Here is a 25,249-nt window from a genome sequence, read left to right as displayed (position 1 = left end):
CTAAACTTCAGTTCCTCCATCAATTAAATTAGAAGATTGGCCTAAATGATTCCATTATCTAGATAGCATCGCCAACATCGTGAAATCAGTAGAGTGTAGTAGAAAGCTTATGGATTTGGTCTCAAATAAATGTGGTTTTCATCCTGACTTTGAGAAGCAGTCAGGACTTGGGCAACTTCTTAACAGCTTTGGGTCATGGATTCCTCATTAGTAAAACAGAGACAATATAATGCGTTTCAAAAGTATGTGTAGAAAATTCTAATCCAGAATAGTACATTCTAATTAAATGTTTACTTTTCCACCACCACACCATCCCTCCTGTCTGTTCGAGGGTGTCCATAAGACTGGGGGGAAACCCTTTTATCATAAGATCTTTGCATTTGCAGCAAAGCAGAGACGAGAATACTTGATAACAGAATACTCAGAGTCTTTACATGAGGCTGTTTACTAAATAAATAATATATATACCTTATAATACTGATTCAGTGCATAAGCAAAGGAGTTAGGGATTATTTCCATATGCATGGTGATGTCACTTTTCAGGAATGTAAATGCAAAAATTTACAAATATGATTAATTCCCTTGAATACAGCAGATTGCTTCGTATGCTTTTTACAAAAGGAGAGTAATATGATATAATATATACAGAAGAGGGAGCATTGGTACTTGCTGACACACTTTCTTATAAGAATGCAACTCCTCCACCCTACGCCATAAACAGTGAGAAGACGACCAACTAATGCTGGTCAGCAGAAAGTCTCTTTTTGCAGATGGTACACACAGTTTTCTGTTTTTGTTTTTGTTTTTTCAAGTAATGTATTACACTGTCACAAATCAATTTCTAATTAGGCTTCACACAATTATGCTCATGTCCTACAGTCTTCTGTCAAACTCGACTTGCAAAAAATGCTTGAATGCAAAGATTCATGAATATGCCTTTGAAGAAAATGAATGCTGATTGCATTTTAAATATTTAGCATAGGAAATTCAAACATTTTTATTAGAACTGACTGAAATCATTATACAAAGTCTGTAACTTTAAAGTCTTTTGGGGGAGGGTCAAGCATGACAATCGGATTTAACTGTATTCAAAGGGTTTTTTTATTTTCTGAAAAAATATAAAATTTCGTATCTTACACTACAAAAACATGTACACAAACGAAATGCACATAGAGCTTCAAATGGGGAAAAGATACAGAAATGCTAATCCTTTCTTGAATTAATGCTCAGGCAAGAATTTGAGATATCCTGATGCCTAGCATAGAATAAGATACTCTATACAGCTGCTTCTGACCTGCCTGAAACTAAGAGAATTTAATAAACATATTAACAAGTGACTGAGTCTAAATTTTATTCTTAGACTATTATAAATGAAATTTACATACTGTAAAATTATTGAATGTAAAACTATAGCAATCTAAAGATTCACAAATATGTTGACCACTAAAACCTTTACTGTTAATATATCTCGGACTGAATAAACATGATGTATGTTGCCACCTTCAATTTTTTTCATTTACATTTAGAAGAAACAAATGACATTTGATTCTTATTATTATAGATCAACTCTCTCTCTCTCTTTTTTTTAAGAATTGTGTCTTCTCTTAAGCAATAATTTTGTGGTCATTCTGAACAAGAACATTCAATCATTCATGTGTAAAAAGATTTTTTTTCATAAACCAACATGAAAAGAAAAGTTATTATCTTTTTCTCCTTTGATACATTACTATATAATTAACGGCATAATACAGAAAAATATTCCATGTAACCAGCTGTGCTACAGAGTTGAAGCAATGATGACTTATTGTAGTTATTAATTTCATAAAACTAGCATTTTGTTGTTCATTCATCATCACCATCATCATCATCATCACATTGTACCTACTTTTTACTTATTTTGAGTTGAAACATCTGGCAGGACATAAGCAAAGACAGTTTACTATCATACTTAGCTTTTTGTTTTCTCATTTTTAGAAAGAAAAAATGGGAAAAAAAAAAGATCTTATTCTATTACGCAACATCATTCATCTAGTAAATTTCTAACATCTGATGCAAATAGCATTTGCCATCCAATGCACCGTTACAAACAAAAATGTCTTCCACAGATAACTATCTCTACTTGTGCTTCTGAACATCCACTTTAAATGGGAGGAAGAATGGTGTTAAAAAAAAAAATCTTTGACTTTGACACAGAGATTAAATAGTAGACATGCAAACACATAAGTGTTCAACAGATAATAATTTTCATTTTAAACTTAAGATGTGAAACTATCTCTTCACCATTGCATACTGGTTAAGACTCTTTACAAACTAAGTGAAGGATGTTCTGTATTGTTTTGGCAACTCCAAAACTAATAATGCTGGCCACATTTAAGTTTGGACAGAATATTGGAATATAGATTTTTACAGTAATCCTACAACTTTAGAACACTGATTTGGTGATTAAAATAGAAGACATAAAAGATCATGCACATTATTTTTTTTAAATGGGAAAATCAGAATCCTCACATTTTTACATACAATTCAGACATTTCAAATGGCCCAGAAGAACACGTGAGCAAGTAGAAAAATTCGGAAACAAATTATGATTGATAAAAGTAGTAACTGAGTGACTTCAACAGGTATCAGTATATTGAAAAAATATTTTTCAAAGTTCAACTCTGAGAGTGACTCATGCTTTAAAGGTATTGCTACTTGATAGCTACAATAACATTATGTATTATTTGACAAATCTATCTTATGTGCTAAAATTATTGAGTCTCTGTTTTATTGTTAGTTGTCTGGTGGGTGACAAAATGAACCAAAGGATAAGAAATCACACAATCAAGATTTGTCAAACCTCACCCTGGGTTACTGCCTCACTGCATTTCACAAGAGCTGCCTCTTCTCCCTGTACCACTTCTCACATTTATAGATGAGATTGTCACTTCCCAATTGGTGACATATCCAGTAGTGAATAAATATTTTAGAAGGAAATTCTTTCCTCTTTTTATTTTTATGTATGTATGTATGTATTTTACGTGGGAGAGAGCATATCTTATTTGGAAGTCTCTTTACTTCTTTTAAAATCATACTGACATTCTCAACCAAAATGGGAAAAAAGAATTCTCAACCGAATTGAAATATCAATGAAATCTATATGTCTAACTTTCATCTCAATTTACATTCCAAAATGAACACCAAGATTGCGAAGGAATCTGATCCATCCTAATTTGTAATGTTCTTCTTCGAAAAAGAGGAAACCTACATTGTAGCTTTAAGTTCTAGTCACTTAGATATACTTTGTGCTGACTTCCCAATCATTTTTGAACACACAAAGTTAGAAGACAATTCAGAAAATATCTTTGTTATGTGTAAATAACTGTGACTCGTCCTAACACTTACAATAGTTTATCTTTTAAATCAATATGTCTGTTCCTACTTTGAAGTTTCTCAGTTGTTACTTTATCACTTAAGTTCAGTTGTTTTTACAAAATTCAATAAAGTGCAACACAGTCTCCAATTATTTTGTAAAAAAGAATGTTTAGTTCATTTTGTTTCCTGAAATGAACAAAGACATCTTTTATAATAGTGATGCCTGCTTACTTCTGATTTTATCAAGACAATGCTAAATCCACCTTTCTTTACTTTCTCTGAAAATTTCACAAAACTAATAAAGTATACTTGAACCATATTTTATAAGAACCCATGGTATGGTATAGACCTAGTAAGTATTTATAGCCCAAACTGGACCAAACTAAATATACTAATATACCATCTGAGAGTTGCTTACAACTTTTTCTTTTTCCTCTTTCTTTCTTTCTTTCTTTCTTTCTTTCTTTCTTTCTTTGTCATGTTCTTTAGCAAGGAGTTACTTTACTGCTTAAGTAAAAGGTGGGCAGGGTAGAAAGAAGTTATTTCTTAAGGGTTTATTCTTGTATGGGCTAACATTCAACTAAAACAAGTGCTTGGAAAAGAGAGAGAACACCATTAATATCATGCAGGAATATTTTCTATAGATTCCATTAACCCAGACTACTCCAATATACTATTGCCCTTGATGATCATAAGTAGGCTATACTTTGTTCAAATGCTGTGCTCCTTGAATAATCACGTATCTTTCCATGGTTCTATAAAATGCAATACCATAAAAAATTGTTACTTCACCAAGGAGTCAGTTTTTTTAGAACTCTAATAATAAACCATATAATTTGTACCACAAATGCCAGTCTTAACCAAATGCGGCACATAGAATGTACACAAAACATATCTTAAGTTCCTTAATAAAGCCAATTAAATAATACTTTGGACTGGTTTATCAAAGTAAATTCGATTTGATGAAACTGAATACAAGATGAAATTACCAAATGAATAAACAGCCACCAACAAATAAAACTTGTTAAATCTTGAAACAAAGAAAATTCTGAAGGAAATGTGTGTGTGTGTGTGTGTGTGTGTGTATATATATATATATTTCATCATTCCATTGCTGCCTTAGTATCAAAATGTCTACAGCTGAACCACAAGGGAAATGGTTACAAAGGATTAACACTTAGGGGTAATGCTTAGTGCTATGTGCCTGGATTTAACAACATTAACAGAAGCCTGCACAGTTAAATCCTTCTACATCCTGCTGAAAATGTGCCCTTCGGTGTCAACTTTGCTTGACAAGGTATTTTCTGGGACTCAGAAAGGTGAAATTTCTTACAGGGGTGCAAGATTAATGGCTAGAAGAACTGCATTGTCACAGATATCACAAAGTGTTTTCAAAAAGCCAAAGGGGATTTAATCTTATAGACATTTCCCGTTAGTGAATAAAGAGATTTAGTAGCTTTTGGACATATGAGAGGAAGAAAGACACAAGCTTGTGTTCAATTTTGTTTTACTGCTTCCCTATTTCTCCTATTCCTATTACACTCTGGAACACTCGTTCCCGTATGTTGCTAAAATTAAAACACTATTAAAAATGCAAGCAGAATGGTAACGCACGCATGTGCAAGCATCACACACGAAACTCCAACTTAAATTGATTCCTGGGTATATAGCAAATGATACAGTATATACACATTTATTACCTAATAGTTTCTAGAAGAGCAACTAAACATAAATTTTATAACACAGAAAAATAAATATACACCCTGTATTGTACTTGTCCTTGATCAAGCAACATATTTATACACGAGTTTCTATAACTTAACGCTGTGTAACAGCATTTTAAAATTACAAAAGAAGGTATCTATTAGGAAATTATCTAATCATATTGCTCTTCAATACACTTATGTAGACAATTCAGACTTGAAGTAAACTTCAGGAAATTGCAGCTTTTGTTAGCCCACAAATGGCTATAAACTTTTCCTTTCAAGTAGATTCTTGGAAGTTTTGAAAGGGGCTGCCTTAATTCAGTCTGTAAAGGTGCTCTATATAGTTATATTTTCATTTATAAAATTTTGTAGAAGTAGTGGAAAGGATTTTCTTGTTGCAACATAAGATCATGTTTAACCTCATGTTTTTATTCTATGCGGGTTATACTTGCTTCATGAAAAACGAAGACACTGAGAGGAAGATAAGGAAATTTTAGTAAAACACTGATTACAAATTCTGTGGCTTGAACCAAGGCTCTCCTAAGGTTTAGAAATCACTGAGTTTTCCCTTTCCCCCCTTTTTTTTTTTTTTTGTTAAAATAAATCTCAGGGCTTGTTTACAAAGTGCAGAATCATTCACTTGACGAAGTGACATGAAAAGGAAGTTACAGTGGCACCATCCCATTTACCAGCTGCACCTTCATTTCTTGAAGGCTGTTCATGATCTTCTTCTGGTGACCGACAAGAGTCACTCCAAGCCGTCTCAAATCCCTGTATGAAGAAAGCACACATTGGATGTATGTATTGATTCAATTGGTAGCACACCTCAATACTTTCACGCTGGCAAAGATACAAACATTTTGCAGAAGCTAATTAGATTACAATCCTATATGAGACATCGATATGATACAATCCGATATGAGACATATCGGGTCCAATTTTCAAAGGCAGGCTTCAAAATTGTACCTTGAAAATCTGTTTGCAAAGAAATATTTAATATAAATACTGATATAATATATAATTGCCCCCACCTCATCTTTTGGACATCATTATTTTGGTGGCACAGATTAGTGGAAAAATAAATTTGCACGTTTACCAATAACATATTTAAATTGAAGGTACAATTTCATTGAATAATTTTGAAAATGTGGACCTACAACAGGAACAAGAGCTTTTTTGTTTTGCTAGAAGAAATAGGCATAAAATATACTTTAAAATTTTTACAGTTAAGCAGTCAAAGACCATACTCCTCAAATGACTCAGTCAGTACAATCATTTTATATAACAGATTATCTTTATGGGATAATGATCACTACATTGCTATATGAACACTTCCAAATATGTAAAACCTTGGATTGCGAGCAACTTGTTCTGCAAGTGTTTTGCAAGACGAGCAAACATTTCTAATAAATTTTAATTGGATAAAGGAGCAATATTTTGCAATGCCAGTAGTACATGATACCGAATGTCACATGATCACAACTGAGCCAATGCTTCTTGAAATTCACTTTAATATACAAGTGCTTTGGATTACAAGCATGTTTGCAGAATGAATTATGCTCGCAAACCAAGGTTTTACTGGTATTTTATTTTTTACTTGGAACCCAAAATACCAGAGTTTTCCTCCTTTACCAAATAATATCTAGGCTCTTTTGGCATTTAGAGCATTCTGAAGATTACACACTATCAGAAAGTCTTTTCAACCAAGATATATTTTTACTGTTTCCTTTAAACAAGCTTATTCAAAAGAAAATTATAAATGTTTAGATTTCTAAATTAATAGTGTATTATGGAGTTTAAGGTCAGGGCCCATGGTTCCTAATTGTTATTTCATAGGAAATTCAGAAATTCTATTCCCTTGAGGTACATATTTGGCAAATAAAATTATTCAGGTATGTTTGGCAAATAACAACATTAATTATAGGAAAAAAATAACAATTTAAGATTTTCAGGTGACCAAACTGTTTGCCATGTTATATTTCTTCAGATAATTACCTTATTGAACACATTATGGTAAAAGAATATTTGTGCATTCAGTAAATGTATTAACTTCAGATTATCTTAGACTTCCTTAGAATTGAAGACAATGACATTAGAATCATTATATGTAAAATTGGATAGCTTTAGAAACAAGTAAATCTCTTAATTATCAGAGGATAGAAATTTTACAAATGGGTATTTAGGCTCTACGTATATTAGTATTGGACATAATTGCTTATTTAAATAATATCTTAGGTTTCTTTGCCCCTTTATGTTTCATTGGTTTTTTATGAGAGTTTCAGGAAACGGAAAGTAGCTAAAAAAAGAAGCAATTGATACTTATGGTGGCAACATAGTTCTTTCTCTCTTAGAATTGAACATGAGAAAATATTAAAACTATAAGACATCAGTGTAAAAAATAAATATATTTATATTATATTATATTATATTATATTATATTATATTATATATTTATTTATAATGGTAGCCATGGAAGATAATCAGCAAAAAGAAAAAGAAAACAGTAAAAATTCACTTTGAAACAAAATCACTATGGTTAGTTATGAAATAGACTATAAAATAGTGAGTTACTGACTAGCATGGGAATAAATTTCTCTTTTCAACTACATCAGAACTTCTTAGCTTTTCCCCTGTTAACATTATGGGATAGATAAGTCTTTGTTTTAAGGGCCATCCTGTGCATTATAGAATATCTAGCATCATCTCTGGCCTCTATCCACCAAATACCAGAAGCATTGCACTTCTGTTGACCCTTTGTGGTTACAAGACAAAAGACCTGCCATATGTCCCCTGAATAGCAAAATCTTCCCTAGTTGACAACTATAATACTAATATAAAAATAATAAGTGACAATTAAGATGTCCTCTTCCTACATGCTGGAAAAATACATAACTCTATGATAATAGATTTCTGTTAATCTTTCATGGATGAGAAAATGAAGTTTACAGAATTTAAATCACTTGAGTAGATGACACAGCTAGTGGGTGTCAGGGCTAGTACTAAAACCAGGAACCTGATACCAAAGTCCATACTCTTTAAAAATTTCTCATTACTCTGAGATCTGATTTTGAACAAAGTACTTTAAATTACAATAATTTCCTCATCTGTAAAATGAGAACTCTGTAGCTATAACATCAAATATCCAAAATTCTACAGAAAGACAATATTTAATGAGGGAAGCTGAACACATACTTCTTTGAGGCTATGGTAACTCAATCTATACCTCATGGCAATTTCAGTTATGAGCTAATCTATACTTCATGGCAATTTCATTTTACTTCATGGCCGGTCAATAGCATAATTTGGACCTACGTCAGGTGAAAGGGATGAAAATTTCTTAACCTGAAAATAATCATTCTCTGCTAGAGAATTTAAATAATTAGTAAATGAAATGGAGTTTTAAAACATATGTTTTATCATATGCCTTATAAACCCACAGGTGATTCTGACAAATACCCATTCGAAAGTACTGATGCTATAGATACTCAGCACACAATTAGACGGCACAATTCATACTTAGACTGCACAATTCATATGGCTAAACCAATTATTAGGAATGAGCTTTTGAAAATAATCATTACAACTTATTCTGAAAGACCTGAAAAAGAAATTATAGGTTTCCCACTGAAACAGCCTGGATTTTGAATATATAATACCGAAATCTTAAGTGTGTGTGTGTGTGTGATGTGCATACATGCGCCCCACATTCCAAACTTGGTTGTTTCACTGATATCAAATCACTGGTTTGACTTATTTTTATTTCCCTTTCTTAATTATATAGTAGCTATTTATACATAAGTATAACTTCATTCTCTGAAAATAACTTGACCGCAAGAAAGACTCTGGTTCAGTGCTTTTGAAATTTAAAATTTTTATGACATCTATATCCTGCTAAAGAACACGTTTTGAGGAATTGTATTTGAGTAATAAATGCTGTTATAGAGCTTGTGTTCATAGGCAAATACAATCTTTCTTCAGAACATTTCATACATCTAGATTTTGAGTTAAATTTGTGTAAATTTTTCCAGTGTGTTAAATATAAAATTTCTTTCAAGGTCACCTTATAATATGATTATCCCCTAAGATGCATACGGAAGGTCAGACCACTGAAATTCTCTCTTCCTCCCTCCCACCTCCTCCTTTCCATGGAAGAAATGGAATTATAAAAACACAACACGGCATTTTATACATTGCCATAAATTATGTGTGTCTTTAATGGAATGCTGATGTTTTAAAAATCTGACTTGTCATTTCAAAAGCTGTCAAATTAATGTGCAGAGATTTAGAAAATCGCATGAGTATAATGCATGCAATGTCCATATACCTTTATGCAGTGTGATTTTCAGTGAAAAGGTGAGAGAGAAATAAGATCATTTATGCAAGTTAAAGTTGTTCTCGGCAGCAAAGTAGTTCCTTCAAAACTCGTATTTAATATTCTTCTAATTATATTACAAATGACAATTAAAATAGCATTAGAAAAATGTTTTCAGTAAAGGTTTATTCCAATATTGCTAAGTGCATTAATGTATTTTAAGTAGTTTTGCTTCATACTTTCATGACTTCTAAGCATTCCTATTTTACTCTTGTACTGCCAAGTACATATTGAATGGTCAATTTAGCAGTAACAATGTGAGAGAAATTTGTTAAAAATCAAAGTATTTAACATTCGATAATGAAGTTGCTGCTCTACTTACAGTGTTTGCTGAAAAGTTTTTTGAAAATGATGCAAGATATGCTATTTTACTCATCTCATTTTTCTATATAGGAAATTTTACCCAAGGTAAAGTTATAAATGTGTCTCTTTTATAAGTATTACACTAAATGTATCATGATCATGTGTAATCTTAAGTAATACCCAAAGCCAATTCTAATGATGATAAACTATGATTCAGCATAGGCTTATGAATTTAAACATGATAAGAGGAGTATTGTTACATAAAAAATAACTTGGCTTTTGTCAACAAAGCAATATCAGTTTTAGAAAAGCTGCAAATATAATGAACTGGCATTGATGGAATTACATTTCAGCATATTTTCAAATGTTACTCTATAATATTAAACAATGGAAAACACTGATATTATGATACTAAAATGGCAGAATGAAAACATAGAATAACAAGAGGTGTCTAGCTGATATTGGAACAACTCTTGATTATTCAGGATTTAGTTCACCCGTCTGTGGATTAGTCATTCCCTCACTACTCCTCCCTTCTGCTTTACACACCTGTTAGCCATATCACTGGTATTTACCCCAGCAACACTGGCTGGATAGGAGAAGGGAGAAGAGAGATTAACAAATATTCACTAAATTTCAGTGTTTATTCTTGTTGTCATAATTTGATCATGCCATTAACGGTATGCTTGAAATTTTTTGGTTCATTTAAAGATTCCTGATAATCATTTATATATCTACTATACAAGATAAATACATTTACATTTGGCAAAGATTAACCATGTATGGTCATGATTTTCAGTGAGTGAGACATAGTGATGGTTGGACTAGAAACGTTAGCTTAATTATGTAGAATGAAGAGGATACTAAGTACTCCCATGTGTATTTTAGGTGTGTAATACATTATTCATAATGTCTTTATTGATAAGATAAAAACTCTGCTTGAATTGGTGTGCATAAATTTTGGCCCTAGATTTGTGAAACTTCCATTTTAGTAGTTGAAGGCCCCATTTGAATAAGTGATACTAACATAAACCTCTTCAGTTTACACACAATTGGCATAATATTTAAATTCACTGGATTTTGTTCGTCTTCTGAATAATCAAAAGTTGACAGTGCTGGTCTGACAAGAAGTTTTAAAAAGCAGCGGTAATACTGTCCTTAATACAGGTTTTTGGATTCAATTTGCAACTCACCTCAAGCTTAACAATTCCCCCTGTCAACCACAATTCACTGCATTTACACACCATAGTACAGATTGCATCATTACTGCCACAACAATTGTTCTGTGTATTGTACACAGAATAGCAAAGTTTAGGCACAGAGATGGCAGACAGAAACATCTAAAGTTGAAAACCACATTGCCGAACACATTTTAACTCTAAGGTTGTTAACCTGTTCATTTTCTTTCCACATTAAGCCATATATGTATGTTACTGGCAAGAAATAAACAAACAAAAGAGAGTAAGAAGAAAGAACGAAAGAACGAAAGAATGAAAGAAAGAAAGAGAAAGAGAAAAAGAAAGAAAGAAAGAAAGAAAGAAAGAAAGAAAGAAAGAAAGAAAGAGAAAGAAAGAAGGAAATCGCAAACAAAATTAAACCTTTATGATGGAAAATTTTTATCAAAGTCAGCAGTTCTGAAAAATTGTAATATTTTCTCTCCCTTTTTTTGAACCCAATATAAGAACAAATTTGATGGCATAAACTCTAACATATTTTTCTAATTTAATTATATGGAAATTTGATCTTTTGCTTTATATTAATTGATCTTAACTGCACCCCCCCAAGTATTTATTACAGGTATACTTCCAGTTCTCAATTTCTATTATTCCTTGGCAATAATGTGGACGATAATATTTATTATATTATTATAGCATATGCAACCTCCATAAAATGAGTATTTAAATATTGGGTAAAGGCCATGTGTAAAAAATCATTATCTTAAGTGTTTAAGAGCTTGTCTTTGTCTTTGCTGATATCCCAGCTCCTTTGCCGTCCGTGTGCCTTTAATAATTATTTTGGTGAAAGGCGAGCAAAATGCACAGTCTTTTTCGTATATTCCTGACCAAACAAGTAACTGATTACTCACTGTTTTGTGAGTTATTTAAATAACATTTTGATAAATGTGTTCTTGCCAAACAGGAAGAATGTGGTCAAAACCACAATAAACAAGAGGACATATATTTAAAGGTGTGGTACTCCAACGAATCAGCTTCAATGGATTTGAGGTTTGCTGGCTCAGTTCATGGTAAAGAATATGTTTATTGGCTCAGGAGTCTGAAGCAACTGATACATGGAGACAAACATCTCTGAACAGGAAGATTTTAGCACAGTTTCCAAATTTCACTTTACTCTTCCGGTTAAGGTAAATGAATCAAAAGACAAAATATCAGAAAAGAGGCAATATAGCCAGAGGCAACAAGATAGCAGAGTAATGGAGACAAAGAGAAGAAACTGAACCAAGTAGAGAAAAATTGATCAGATAAAAACTACCAGAGAATAGAAATGGGTTGGAGAACCATAATTAGAAGAGAGAAGAAGGCTTCAAGTCTTTAAACAAAACATACAAAATGAGAGTTTGAGGATAGAGGAGCTGACAATAAAGATGAGCGAAAATAATTAAAATCAATAAATGAAATGCTAAAATACAATGCTAAGATATTCAACATATTTCTAGTATTTGGGGGCCCCAAAGAGATAAAGTAAAACAGAGGTAGTTAATGCAAAACCATTATTTGTGATTAAAATTATCTGTGAAGGGAGGAGCAAAAAGATAGTGGATGTATATATATATATATATATATATATATATATATATATATATACACACACACACACACACACATAGGTATATGTGCTATTTTAATAAAAAAAGAGACATCATTTAATGCAAATAATTTTATTATATATTTACAAGTAATCTGACATTGGGTAGAAGAAATACCTACAGTATCATTTTAATATAAAATGACAAATGACTTTAATAAATTAAAATGACCATTTTTACTGAAAAATTAAATAGCAATCATGTAAAAATAGTTTTAAATTATCAACAAAATTTTGTTTACTCTTTTAAATATAGCACAAATGAGTTCTTTGAGTGTTGAAAGAAATAATGGGCAAAGCATACGTGTCATCAAATAGATACGATTTGGAGGCGATGGTGAAGATGACGTTCAGCAACATAAGAGAGCATGCTGAGTAGTGATTTTAGGTCCAGCATTATAGGGATGAGGATAAGAAATGTTGAGAATGTGACATTAACTGGTGACAAATGATGGTACCCTGTTACCTTTCGTGTGGACTGGCAGTGAGTTCAATGAGTCAAAGAATGCCAGAATAGAAATGGTGAGTGCTCAGTGTTAATATTATGTGAAGTAATGGAATAAGGACTGTGGTTTAGTGCTTTAGAATGTTCTACCATGTTCTAATCCTTACAACAATATTTTAACCTTTGAATCTGTAGGGAATTTAAAGTACGTTGTCATCATATTCATAGGTTAAAACATTATTCATGTTAATGTAAGCTAGATGGAACCACCATAACAACAGTTAATTTTCACAAATAACAAATATTAGGCTAAAATAATTACACATACAGAGTATATAATAAAATACAAACAACTTACAACCTTAAAGAATTTAATGCTTAACTCTAGTGATTTTTATTTAATAAGATTTGATAAATTTTATCTTAAACGTGCAAACAGAAAAGGGCACAATTGGTTCCACTGAGATTGTACCAAATAACAAATCAGAGGCAGAATCTAATATATCCTTGGATTACAAGAATATAAGGTGCACCACTTAGAGATTGAATGAGATTCCTGCCTGGGAAGCTTTGTTTAAGCTGTTGCTACCCGGGTATTCATCATAGCCCAAATTTAAGAATATGTTTTGCTGTTATGTAGGACTAGCCACACCAATTGTGCTTACAGTTTGTTTTGTAATTACATTCATATAACATAGGTTCCAGTATAAAAACTTCATCAAGAAAACATCTTTTCCACAACACAAAATACCAGTATTTTGCCAAGGAGCTGTTATTCCAATTATTCAAATATTCAAATGCTATTTGTTTGAAGCAAAGAAGCAAAGATACTGGCCACAAGTAGCATTAACCATGCAGTTGTTAACAATACAGGCTAAAAAAGAAGAGGCTTCTTTGAAAGCTGTCACACATGGGCAAAGGTTAACTGATTTCCCTTGACCTCATCCAGATTGGATTCCAAACAATTTTTCTCGCCCCAGCAATTATGTAAAAATTATCAGAAAAATTACTCACTCCAAGGTCACCTGAGCCACAGCGTCCATTGAACTGTATCCATTTTCCATGAAAATCTCTGTATACCGGCCCATTTTGATTGCTTCTAGCCATTCACCTACTGATCTGTAGGCCCCAGATCCCAGTGGGCCATGTTCTGCCAATAAATTAGATACCCTAAAACACAGAGCACATCAATATTAAAAGTAACATTTTCATGTCTTTTATTATAAATTGTAATATTAGCTCCCTATCAAGGGATTTTTGGGTTTTTGGAAGAAAATAATTTAAAATATAGAACACAAACTTAGTCTATTCAGATTTTTTTCTACTGTCAATGAAAACTTATGATGGCTTAATAAGTAAATGTTCTGTAATATAAAACATTAGCTGAAAATTCCATTAGATGTATTTACTTCCTCCTATTGTATTTTGTTTATAAAAATAATACAGAAAATGCTGCCAAAATTAGATATGAGGGATAATTTGTGTCAGCCCAATTGTTCCTAGACATTGCTAGAGAAACTCATGCTCGTTTAAGCTAATTTCTCAGGAAGTCCAGAAGTTATTTATCCTGTATTTTACACTCTTACAAAAATGTGCTTGTTAACTTGACCCAGGAGTAATAGAATTTTGAAAACAAAATGTAACCCCAAATACTTTAGAAAACTGAATGGGATTAACCAACCAGGAGATACTCTTAGTTGTACTAGACTCATATTTTTGGTCCAATAATAATAATGATACAATTATGAGAACCATTTCTGGAAATACATCCGAAGTAAATGACTAGGAAAAATGACAAAAAGTACTTGTACCATTTTTTACTAGTGGGAATGAATGCCAAAAACAATTTAAATGTCCATCAGGGGGATTTGCCTCGGTAAATTTCAACCATAAGATAAAGGACAAATACATTTCTTTTGATTCATTGTCTCTGCACTTTCTTACATTCTGTTTACACTTCAACCTATTCCAGTATATTTCCTCCCAAACCAATTCTATAAAAATTTCTCTCACTGTGGTGAGCAATGATTTTTATTTTGCCGAAATCTATAAATATTTCCTATCTACAAAATGATTGACTCCTCAGAAATTTTTAACATCCACCCCCACCACCTCTCTTTTGAATTCCTATGTTGTCTCACAAACTTTTGAATAATTCTCTCTTTCTTGGCTACCAGGACATTGAATTTCCCTTGGCATCTTTTAAACCTCCTTTGCCGATTACTCCTTTCCCTGGCTTTAAAATTTGGCTCTGTATCTTCTCAGCTCAGGCTAAGATTCCACTCTAGGTAATTTTACCCATTTTTATGCTTCAAGTGGCATCTATTTTTCTCCAATTTTTACCCCCAGCCCAAGTGTCTCATGTATTCCTGTAGCTACTTACACCTCCATATTTCTCATAGGAATATTGCCCCAACATGTCTGAAACCACACTTGATATCTTTTTCACATCCAATTCCTCCTGCAGTCTTCCACGTTCTAGAACATGATACAACAGTTCACTCCTTCCTTGTCTTCAGTCCCCTCACAATCAGTCATTATGTGTACTATCCATTCTACTTCCAATATATCACATATCTGATCACTCCTCTATCTCACTTGTTGCCACTTTAGTTCAAGACATCATCATGGCATATCTGCCAACTACTCTAGCCTCTGAGTTATCCTCTAAATTCTATCCTCACTCTCTGCTGCACAGCCAAGGTTCTTTTTTAATGTGTTTTATTTTGTTCAATATCTTCCTCCTCCAATAGTGTGTTGTTCAATGCTGTATACTCAGCACCTATCCCACAGGATGACATGATGTGGACATGAACATGAATCTGAACATGAATATTGGCTGAATAAATGGGTATCTTGTGATTTGTAGCCTTTAAGTAATAGGGGTCAAAGATTTTATGAAGGTAGCAATACAGAAAAAAATAGTTGGAGAGTAGGATCTTGAAGTTGACATTATGGAGGAGTTGCAATTTTTAGTAACAGCAAAATCTAGAACATAACGCTGAGAAGGAGAGTTCATGGTAGGCTAGAGACCAAAAATGAGAGATATTCAAACATCATCTACATGGTTACTGAAATCACCAAGCTTTGTGACATGGGTGAGAATAAATACCAGTTAAGACAATGACTGGGAGCTAATGTCTTCTAGAATTAGGATTTGTAGATGACCGAATAAAAATGGCTAGTAAGTGCTATAGTCTTCAGCCAAATCTGTTTAAATGAAACCTAGCAAGATGATTCTATATATTGCACACACACACAAAAAGAAAAAAATTTGGAGACTCTTAAACTGTTCTCAATCTATAATGATATCAATATAAACTAACACAATTTAGATCATCAAAATGTCTCTTTATGATTTCTTTTCTTTAGGTCCCTTTAGACAACATAATTCAAATAAGTAGATGAAAGAAATGCTTACATTTTTACATGACAATAAATAACTTAAAGGCAGATATTTCAGTAGCAACATAAGGAATATTCACTAAGAAGATAAATTCTCCAGTTGCTACTACAGAAAGTTAATGATGCTTGAACAGAAGTTGAAGTTTCATTCTTCATTTGTATTTAAAAATGACTTTTTGCCTAATAAACAAATGTTATGTCAGAATCATAGAACTTATGTAACTTTATCAACAGATTGTTCCTCATTTAGTTCATGCTAATAGGAGGCCAATTTGGTTACACTTCTTGTAAAAATAAAGATCTGACTCAAATATAGTGAAAATAACATTCTGGCAATTTTTCTTAAGTACAGAGTCAAACTGATTTATTTTTTGTGAGGATAATTCTGTAATTTATCACGTCAAAGAGAAAAACATGTTTTACAAATATGTAACATTGTTTAAGTATATTCATGTGCATTCGGAAAATTGTTTTAAATATTCATTTGTGGGGTGCCTGGTGGCTCAGTCGCATAAGCGTCTGACTCTTGGTTTGGGTTGAGGTCATGATCTCAGGGTTGGTAAGATTGAGCCCTGGGTCATCAGGCTCTTCACTAATAGCACAGAGTCTGCTAGGGATTCTCTCCCTCCTTCTCCCTCTCCCTCTCCTTCTCTCTCTCTCGCTCTCTCTCTCTCTACATAAACAAATAAACTTAAAAAATTAGAAGTAAAAAAGTAAAAATGCTCATTTGTTTCACACAAATTTATTCATTTATCAGTTTTAAGTTTTGTTCCAATTGCACAGTAAGTGATTCACCAAATATCTGTGTACAACCAGATAGGAGCAAAGAACCTCTAAAGGAGTTGTCATTGTTTATAAAATATGGCAGACACTAAAGTCTATTATAAAGAAACCAAAGAGTAATTATTGTTAGATATCTCTGGTTTAAGTCTATCAGTGCTCACTTGGCTATCTCTATGATCTTATAATTTTATTTTGACCCATCCACACTAATGTGAGACCCAAAACACATGAAAATACACACATTTGAGTTTTTTATAATATTATCTGAACTTGGTTATAGTTAACATTTATCTGAAACTGGCATTTACACTGGTAGATTAGGCATAGATACTTTTAATTTGATTATTTATATTTCATTGTAAGAGAGTACTATTACGCAAAAACTGTATTTAAATAAATTAGTGTCATACAGATCCATAGATTAACGTGTATACTGAAATGATGTTATTGATTTAATATTCATGGCATCAAGTTGAATTAGCTACATTAGGAAAAGCTCTCAGGTCTGGCTTTTTACCTGCTCGATGCATTAACCAGCGTCTTCAAGCTACTTGGGTTACGTATCAGCTTATCCAACATGTTGACAATCTCATCAAACTTGGGCCTGCTATTTCGGTCTTTCTGCCAGCAATCCAGCATTAACTGGTAGAGAGCAGCAGGACAGTCCATGGGGCTTGGCAGACGGTAGCCTTCCTCCACTGCTTTAATCACCTGCGTAAAGCAAAACAGAGCCATACTCAACACCACAAACAATACAGAATAGCTCGAGAAATTTCCTACTATCCAACTTTCATTCTGTCTTAGTCTTACTCTTGCACTGATAACCAGCATTGTTCTCTCTCAAATCTCTGATTACTTCTATTTGCTGCAAAATAAAACAACAATAACAAAAAGTAAATATGTTATCACAATGTAAAAAGATATTTTCTTCACATATTATAAAGAAAATAAGTGGTAATCATTTTTACATAAAATCTTGATGAAGGGTGATTTGTAACATTAACTGACATAAAAATAATGTTCATGTTTTATTTATTTATCCTTGCATTCTGGAACCAAATAGGGATTAGAGTTTTTTAGTGATTTCTCTGAAAAGTTAATGTCTTTGTAATGAAAAATTATGGGCAGATCCACGTTTTTTAAAGCAATAGAACTGCAATTTTACTTCAAAAGAGACTTTTGGAGGGTAAATGATGGATAAGTCAAAGGCTAAATTAGCATAACTGTCTCATGTATCATTTAATAATGTCAGAGTCTGGCTGTTTATTATCATCTACTGATTTCTGTCAGGAATTTGGAATAACTGCATAAGTAGCACAGGCATTACAAACATCATCGATTTTAAATAAAACCACACATGTGAGTATTGTCTAATTGTGAAATTGTTTCATCAAAAACATTCATAATGTTGCTGCTGCCATCAAAATGTCTAACTACAGAAGAAATTCGTTTATGCTTCTGAACATAATGCAGGTTTTATTCTAGAAAATTCAAATATTTAAGTGATCCCCCAAATCAATAATAATAAACATAGTTCTCAAATTCCTGTTGTGGATATTTCCTTAACTATTAATTACATTTTTTGAGAAAGACTTTAGATTTGATTTGACAAATGAAAAAACATATATGATGATTAGAACAGGAAATTTACAAAAAAAATCTTGCAAGATTGGAACGAAACAGTCTCTCAATGGTAAAGAAAATGGCACCTGCACAAAAGCAGGAGCACATAGAAAGAAGATGAAATGGTATATTTAAGGGAACTTTATGGCCTAGAGGTAGCAGGTAGAGAGAAAGTGTTTAAGTTCAAACCTTTCACACTGGATGGTTGTTACTATTTACTTTAGCTAAACACATTCATGGGGGGAGAGAATGTTGACAAGTATAATTTGGGGCTTGTTTTGTTTGGAGTGCATGGGGAACACCCAGATGACACTTGGCAGGAATCTGGTTAGGGTACAGGAGATATTTGAGATGAAAATGTAAATGTGAGAGTCATCATGACTTGGTTATAGCTTGAATCCAGGTGTGGTATATATCTACCCAGGAAGGGCATGAAATAAAAGTTCCTGACAAGCACAAATAGTTAAGTTCAGGCACTTCAAGGACTCAAGGACTCCAAAAAATAAATGGTCAAATAACTGAATAACTATGAATGAAACTCCTGAGAGTCACTTACCACTTTAGTTAACTTAACTCAAAAACAGCATAAAAAATTAAATGGCAAACCATGGTAGAAATTATTACAAAAACTAAAACATATGGTTAGCCTCTTTAACGTATTAAAAGTGGATGCATATTGAGAAATAACATGATAAAACAACAGATTCATGAGGAACAGATATTAATCAAAAATTTATAAAAGAAAAAAATGCTAAATAAATTTTGAGAAAACATTTATTCTCACTGGTGATCAATAAAAGAATAGTGAAAGAATAAAAAGTACTATTTATAATTATATATTAATAAAAGTTCATTTATGTATTAGTTTGCTTATTAGAAGACTTCCCATTGCTGATGATAACAGCAATAGCAGTTATCTTTAATAACGTGAGTACCAAAATAAAATGTCCTAATACAGTTTGTCATGAAATATTTCAGTATGCAGTGAGAACAGTGATTTTTACTTATTTAAAACCTGATTTGTTTCATAATGAATTTTCCCCAAAGCTGCTACCGATAAGCTCTCTTTTTTCTTTAACACCTATGCTTTTTAAAATATTGTCTTTCTTTCACTGAGTAGCTAGTCTTCACATGTGACTGTGAAATGAGTAAATGAAACCAAGCCACTAGTTTTAAAGGAATTTTATGAGTTATTTGATTTGAGATGCTATTTCTAGACTATATTACTTAATCAACTTTATTTTCAGGCAAATTTATAAATAGAAATATAATACCATGTCTCTAAGTTAACCTCAGTACTTGGTCCAGGAAATTAGGTCATTGAATTTAATTCTAAATTCATCTTTAGAATTTATCTTCAAAATATATTTAAACTATAACTTGAGATTTTATATTCCAACATATTGAATTTTGTTTTTCATTTTTAACTACATTCCCTTCATAGTTTGGGGGAGAAATTAATGTATTAGTGCTCTGGTGGTTTGTGAAATGCTTGAAATATATCAAAGTGCAATTCAGGCTATTCATTTTATTACACAGTTTATAATGTATAGCTAAATGAATCATAATCTCCATTGACTTTCTTATTACCATTACATTTGTTAAGGTAGACAGTTGAGATAAACAAAGGAAAGAAAGAGAAAAAAGAAACAGACAACCAGAAGTTTTACAGATTATCTGGCACCAGTTCATATGGGCTACATCTAAAATGTTATTATAAGCTACGTGTTTTCTTGGCATTGACATGTAAATCAGTCGTCTAAACACAATTTTAAAAATGCTGCTTCTCTTAATACATGAAACTTCAATACTGAGCACCCGATATGGCACTATTCACTTGGTGGCCAGTTGACTTCACTGGGCCCATTTTGTCATGTAAGGGTCAGTGGCTTCATCCTTTCACGTACATATACCTATTCTGGGTACAATTTGTTTCTGCTGCCCACAGAGCCTCAACCACCATTACAAGCTTTGCAATACTTGATCCACAAACACTGAATCCCACACAGCATATCACTCAATGAGGGCACCCACTTCCTAGCAAAGAATGTGTGAGTATCGTATACTCAGTGATGTACTGGTAAATATTTAACAACAGGCTCTCCTTGGTGGGGGGAGGACATATTGTATCGTTTACTTGTTTACATGGTATAAATACTCCCTCCAGGTCGATTGCAAACTGTTAACATGATCTCATTCTGAAAATCTGCTAGCTGGTACAAGGGTGGTTCCAGCAACCACTGCACATAATACATCATAAATTCATACATAAGGCATTTAAGCTGCTTTCACACAGTTGGGGCAGGGAAAAATACTGTGAACACTAGGTGATACACTTGGGACTTCTTGTTACTCTTTTGTAATAACTGTGGCCTGAAAAGGCTAACCCCCAAGAATGAAAGATGGATCCAGGCTACTAGTTCAGCCACCATGACCTGCCATATTGATAAATGAGAGGAATCCAGAATGGATAGTGAAGGAAGGAGAGGCAAAGGACCAGGTGAGGTCCTGAGATCAACTGAAACCACAGGGACTACAGTTCAGTTCATAACCTGCCTCTTCTGAGTTTCCACTTAGATAGAAAAACCCATAGAATCATGAAACAGATGCTCCTGGAACCTGTGTGGGGAAGTAGGTCCGTGCTGCAAAAGGTGAAGAGCATGGAAATCATGAAAATTTGTCTCTCAGATCTTTACCTGCTGGATGCTAATTAATCAACAACCCTTAACCCTAAACTTTCTAAAACCATCATCGCATTTACACCAAAGCCAGGCTTTGCAAAGGTTACTTCCAGTCAATTATTGAGCATGGCAGTGATAATAAGATAGGCTCATTTCTATGTGACCCCTATGACAGACAATGTTTTCACAGTCTGACATCTCTCCCAGCTATCCTGCATTCCTCTTCCTTACAAGAATTTCTCCTTAATAATACTAATGTATATCTAATTCCTTCTTGGAATAGGTTTCTTGCAGGACCTAGACTAGCACAGGCATTATATCATAAGCACTACACCACAAATTGTACATATAATATCTATATTCATCATCATCATATATTTGTAAGATAGGAACTATTATATGCATTTTATAGATGAAATGTATGAGACTCCAGAAGGTTAAGTAATTGCCTGTGTTTACACAACCAAGAAGTAGCAGTGGTAAGATTTACAGGCAAGTCTCACTGGCAAGCAAACCTGTGATCTTCCCATCCTGATGCTAAGTCTCACCATTGGAATTAGAAATAACTACCTTCCAACTAAACAATTTGGGAGAGTTATAGATCTCACTCCATGGAATCAGATTTCTTGCTCCACAAGAAAAAAAATATCTACAATTAAAATGTGCTATTTTGGAAAGGAGTGCATTCTTCATCACAGGAGATGTAAAAATGTAAGTTGGATAACTGAGTGGCAGGAATTTTGTAGGCGGAATTTGAGCATCAGCAGTGTGTTTTGATGAATTAAGTTTAACTAAGGTGTGAGCGCCTATGTTGCTAGGTATTTACTTGAAATCTCACACATGAGTCATTTTGTTACTGTGAGATATGAGGCTTTTCAGAAGTGACTGGAGTTTAAGAATATATTCTTGGAAATAATCTCAGATACCAAAGAAATAGTTCTGGATATACCCATTTTTTTCATAGGATTTATTTTCTGTTTCCAATATTATTAAAGATATATAGAGTATATCTTTTTCTTAGTACATCAATCTTAGATCAGTAGCATTCCAGAGATTAAAGACATCTTAAAAATCCTCTATTCAAGTCCATTCCTTTTGTAATCATTGAAATTGACCAAGAGTTACAGATTCCAAAATGACTGGCTTTTAGTTCAAGATTTTTGGTTTTTGTTTTTGCTGTTGTTGTTAAATAGAAAGGTACAGGACTTTTGAACTGAATATGGATATTTCTTTATGTATCGCTTACTCCAAAGGGATAAGAGTTGAAATGAGGTTACCAGTCACTAAAATAATTGCTTTTCTCTCAGGGCAGGCAGCATTATCCTTGCAAGACTAATATTATCTTCAAAGACCAATATTTTCAAATACACTCATTGTAGATATTATTATACTAAGGCTATTAAGTCAAATAATTTGTTCACTGTCAAATATTGGTAATTTTCAGTATTTATATGGGACCTAAGTTCCTCACACTTTAATTATAACATGCTGTGTGTTATCTAAAATATTCTTTTTGTTTTACCATAAAATATTTCAGAAATATAAGATATGTGTATCTTTTTTTGTCCCATCAGAAATTACAACAAAGAATAGAAGGAGGACGAGAGGCACGCCCCGTACAAAGTAGGCTGACATCCTTTTGGGGTCAAAAATTCTTCCTGCCTTAGAGTAAGATGTAGGCCAGCAGAAATAGTAATAGAAAACAGTCAAAAAAAGAACAAAGAACAAAAGTAATTCTAACATAAGAAGACTGAAAAACAGATAAATGAGTTTCTAAAACATTTTGTAATCTATGTGCTTAGTGTAGTCTACATATTCATATATTTCCCAATAAATGCAAGAGTAAAACACTGTTACTAAGTATAAAAATGCAATGCAATTAAGTCTCTTTTTATTTGGGTCTGGATTTTAAGTTCAGAAAAATGTTGCCATTTAAAATGTTTGCTATCAATAAAGAAGCCTCTACTGACCTCAGGATATTATCTTAGCTTCCTAAGCTTGAATCAGAGTTCACGGTCTGGTATTAAAATTATCTTCATCATTATGGTTTATTTTTATGATGTGCTGTTATGTTTTTTCTCTGTGATGACAGAGGCAATCCTAATCAAAATAAACCCACTGCAGCATTCTGTCCCCTTGACATAGTGGAAGATCTCCTCTGGGAGATTTAGAATATTCTGCATGTCTTGGCAGTGTAATATTTTCATGATGCAAAGCCTTTTAAGAAGTAGATAGTATCTGGAATGTAGAGATTGTGGGATATATCATTCAAAACACCAAATCAGTACTTCTATTTTGCTCTCTGAGAGTTTGTTTCCAAAGAAATATTCAGTGATCATGGTGTTCAAATACAGATCTGTCATGTTTCTTAAATACAAATTTGGATAGCAATTGAGGAAATCAAACTTAGTGCTATATGTAGAAGCTAAATGCTACTAACAATTGTGAACCTGCTTCGAAAATACATAGCATCTATTGTACAATTTATTAAAAGCAGACAGAAAGATCTGCAATTTTATAATCATTTACTTTAAACCTTATCTAGATTCTTGGTAAACCTAGTCAAAGCCAAAATATTAGTTTTTATTATAATTTCCTGAGAATATTATATCAGCACTCCCTTTTATTTTCTAAATAGTTTGAATTAAAGTTATCTGAGAGTGTATCAAAACTCTCAAATGGCTAAAATCAGAAAGAAAAAAAAAAAAACGTGTCTCAAATCCTTCATACCTCCTTGTTTCTATGTCCCTCGTAGTGTAATTTTATATTGTCCATTCACAATAGGCAGTGTGATTGCCCTAAATATGGGATTGGCCACTGCAACTGGCCTGATTATTGGATTGACCAATGTAATTTTATGCTACTTGATGAGATGCAATAGGGATCATTCTTGCCCTTCAGTCACTTGACAGATGAGCTCACATCTACACTACTACTGGTCTCCAGAGGAAGATGAAGGTCATGTGGATTAGAGCCACGGTATGCCAGTATAGAGCAACCAACCCCACTGCCAACACGAGCAAGCCCAGTCACGATCAACAAAAACACTATGAGCATTTACATACCATCATGTTCTACTCTGGTCTATAATTTTATTTGTGACAGATGCAACTGTATCACATAAAATTGCCAATAATGTAGATAACAATGCTACACATATCATACACTAGCTGGGAAGGACTAATAATTCTGAGTTACAGAATGAGAATTGAAAAGAAGTTAACTAGGTAAATAAGGGACCGATGTTTTCCTTGGCATGGCAGAATAAAATACTTTCACAACAATTAAAGGACAGAATGGCATTAAAATAAGTCTTAAGAAAAGTTAGAAGCCAACTGTGAAGTGCTCGGTAGTTCTAGTTAGCATTTGGCATTTATCTGAAGAAAAGTAAGTAGCAAACAGGTCTGGTCTTCCTTCAGGTTATAAAAATCCAGAGTTGAATTTGAATTGAAGATTTTATATTCATCCAGATGGCTGATCTAGGATCATTGGTTGAAAATGGAAGGGAAGAAGCAGACATTGATTTAATTGGAGTTAGTGTGGTAGTTTGGTACAAAAATTTTAGAGAATCATGGTGAAATCTCTGGTGCTACTTTTATTATTTTTTGTGACCTTAAGAAAGTCATTTAATCTCTCTAAATTCAGTTTCTTAACTGCAAAACAAGAATTACAATAGCATCTCTCTGATGAGAGATGCACAATAGGAATTCAATGATACAGTTTTTTTTTTTAACAGCACTAGCCCTAAAATTGT

The 25,249-nt window shown here is 32.9% G+C and overlaps 1 protein-coding gene across 13 annotated transcripts in view; it reads right to left on the bottom strand.

Moving 5' to 3' along the window:
• Positions 1 to 429: 429 nt before the first annotated feature.
• EPHA5 (EPH receptor A5) overlaps positions 430 to 25,249 on the bottom strand; it is a 345,396-nt gene continuing 320,576 nt past the window's right edge. For 11 of the 13 annotated variants that reach the window (XM_025921746.2, XM_025921750.2, XM_025921749.2 and 8 more), the window contains 3 exons: positions 17,709 to 17,902; positions 14,018 to 14,173; positions 430 to 5,831 (listed from right to left, as the gene is read on the bottom strand). In XM_025921746.2, the coding sequence (XP_025777531.2) occupies positions 5,726 to 5,831; positions 14,018 to 14,173; positions 17,709 to 17,902 (456 nt within the window). In that variant the 3' untranslated portion in view covers positions 430 to 5,725. Of the gene's footprint in view, positions 5,832 to 12,615; positions 14,174 to 17,708; positions 17,903 to 25,249 lie in introns of those variants that run through there. The other 2 variants (XM_086704929.1, XM_086704933.1) reach the window with 1 other exon arrangement.

This window comes from Puma concolor, chromosome B1, assembly GCF_028749965.1.
Source record: "Puma concolor isolate L17-30 chromosome B1, mPumCon1.1.hap2, whole genome shotgun sequence".
Lineage (NCBI taxonomy): Eukaryota > Metazoa > Chordata > Mammalia > Carnivora > Felidae > Puma > Puma concolor.
Note: the sequence above shows the minus strand (reverse complement) of the source record. Positions and strands in the feature narration are given on the sequence as shown.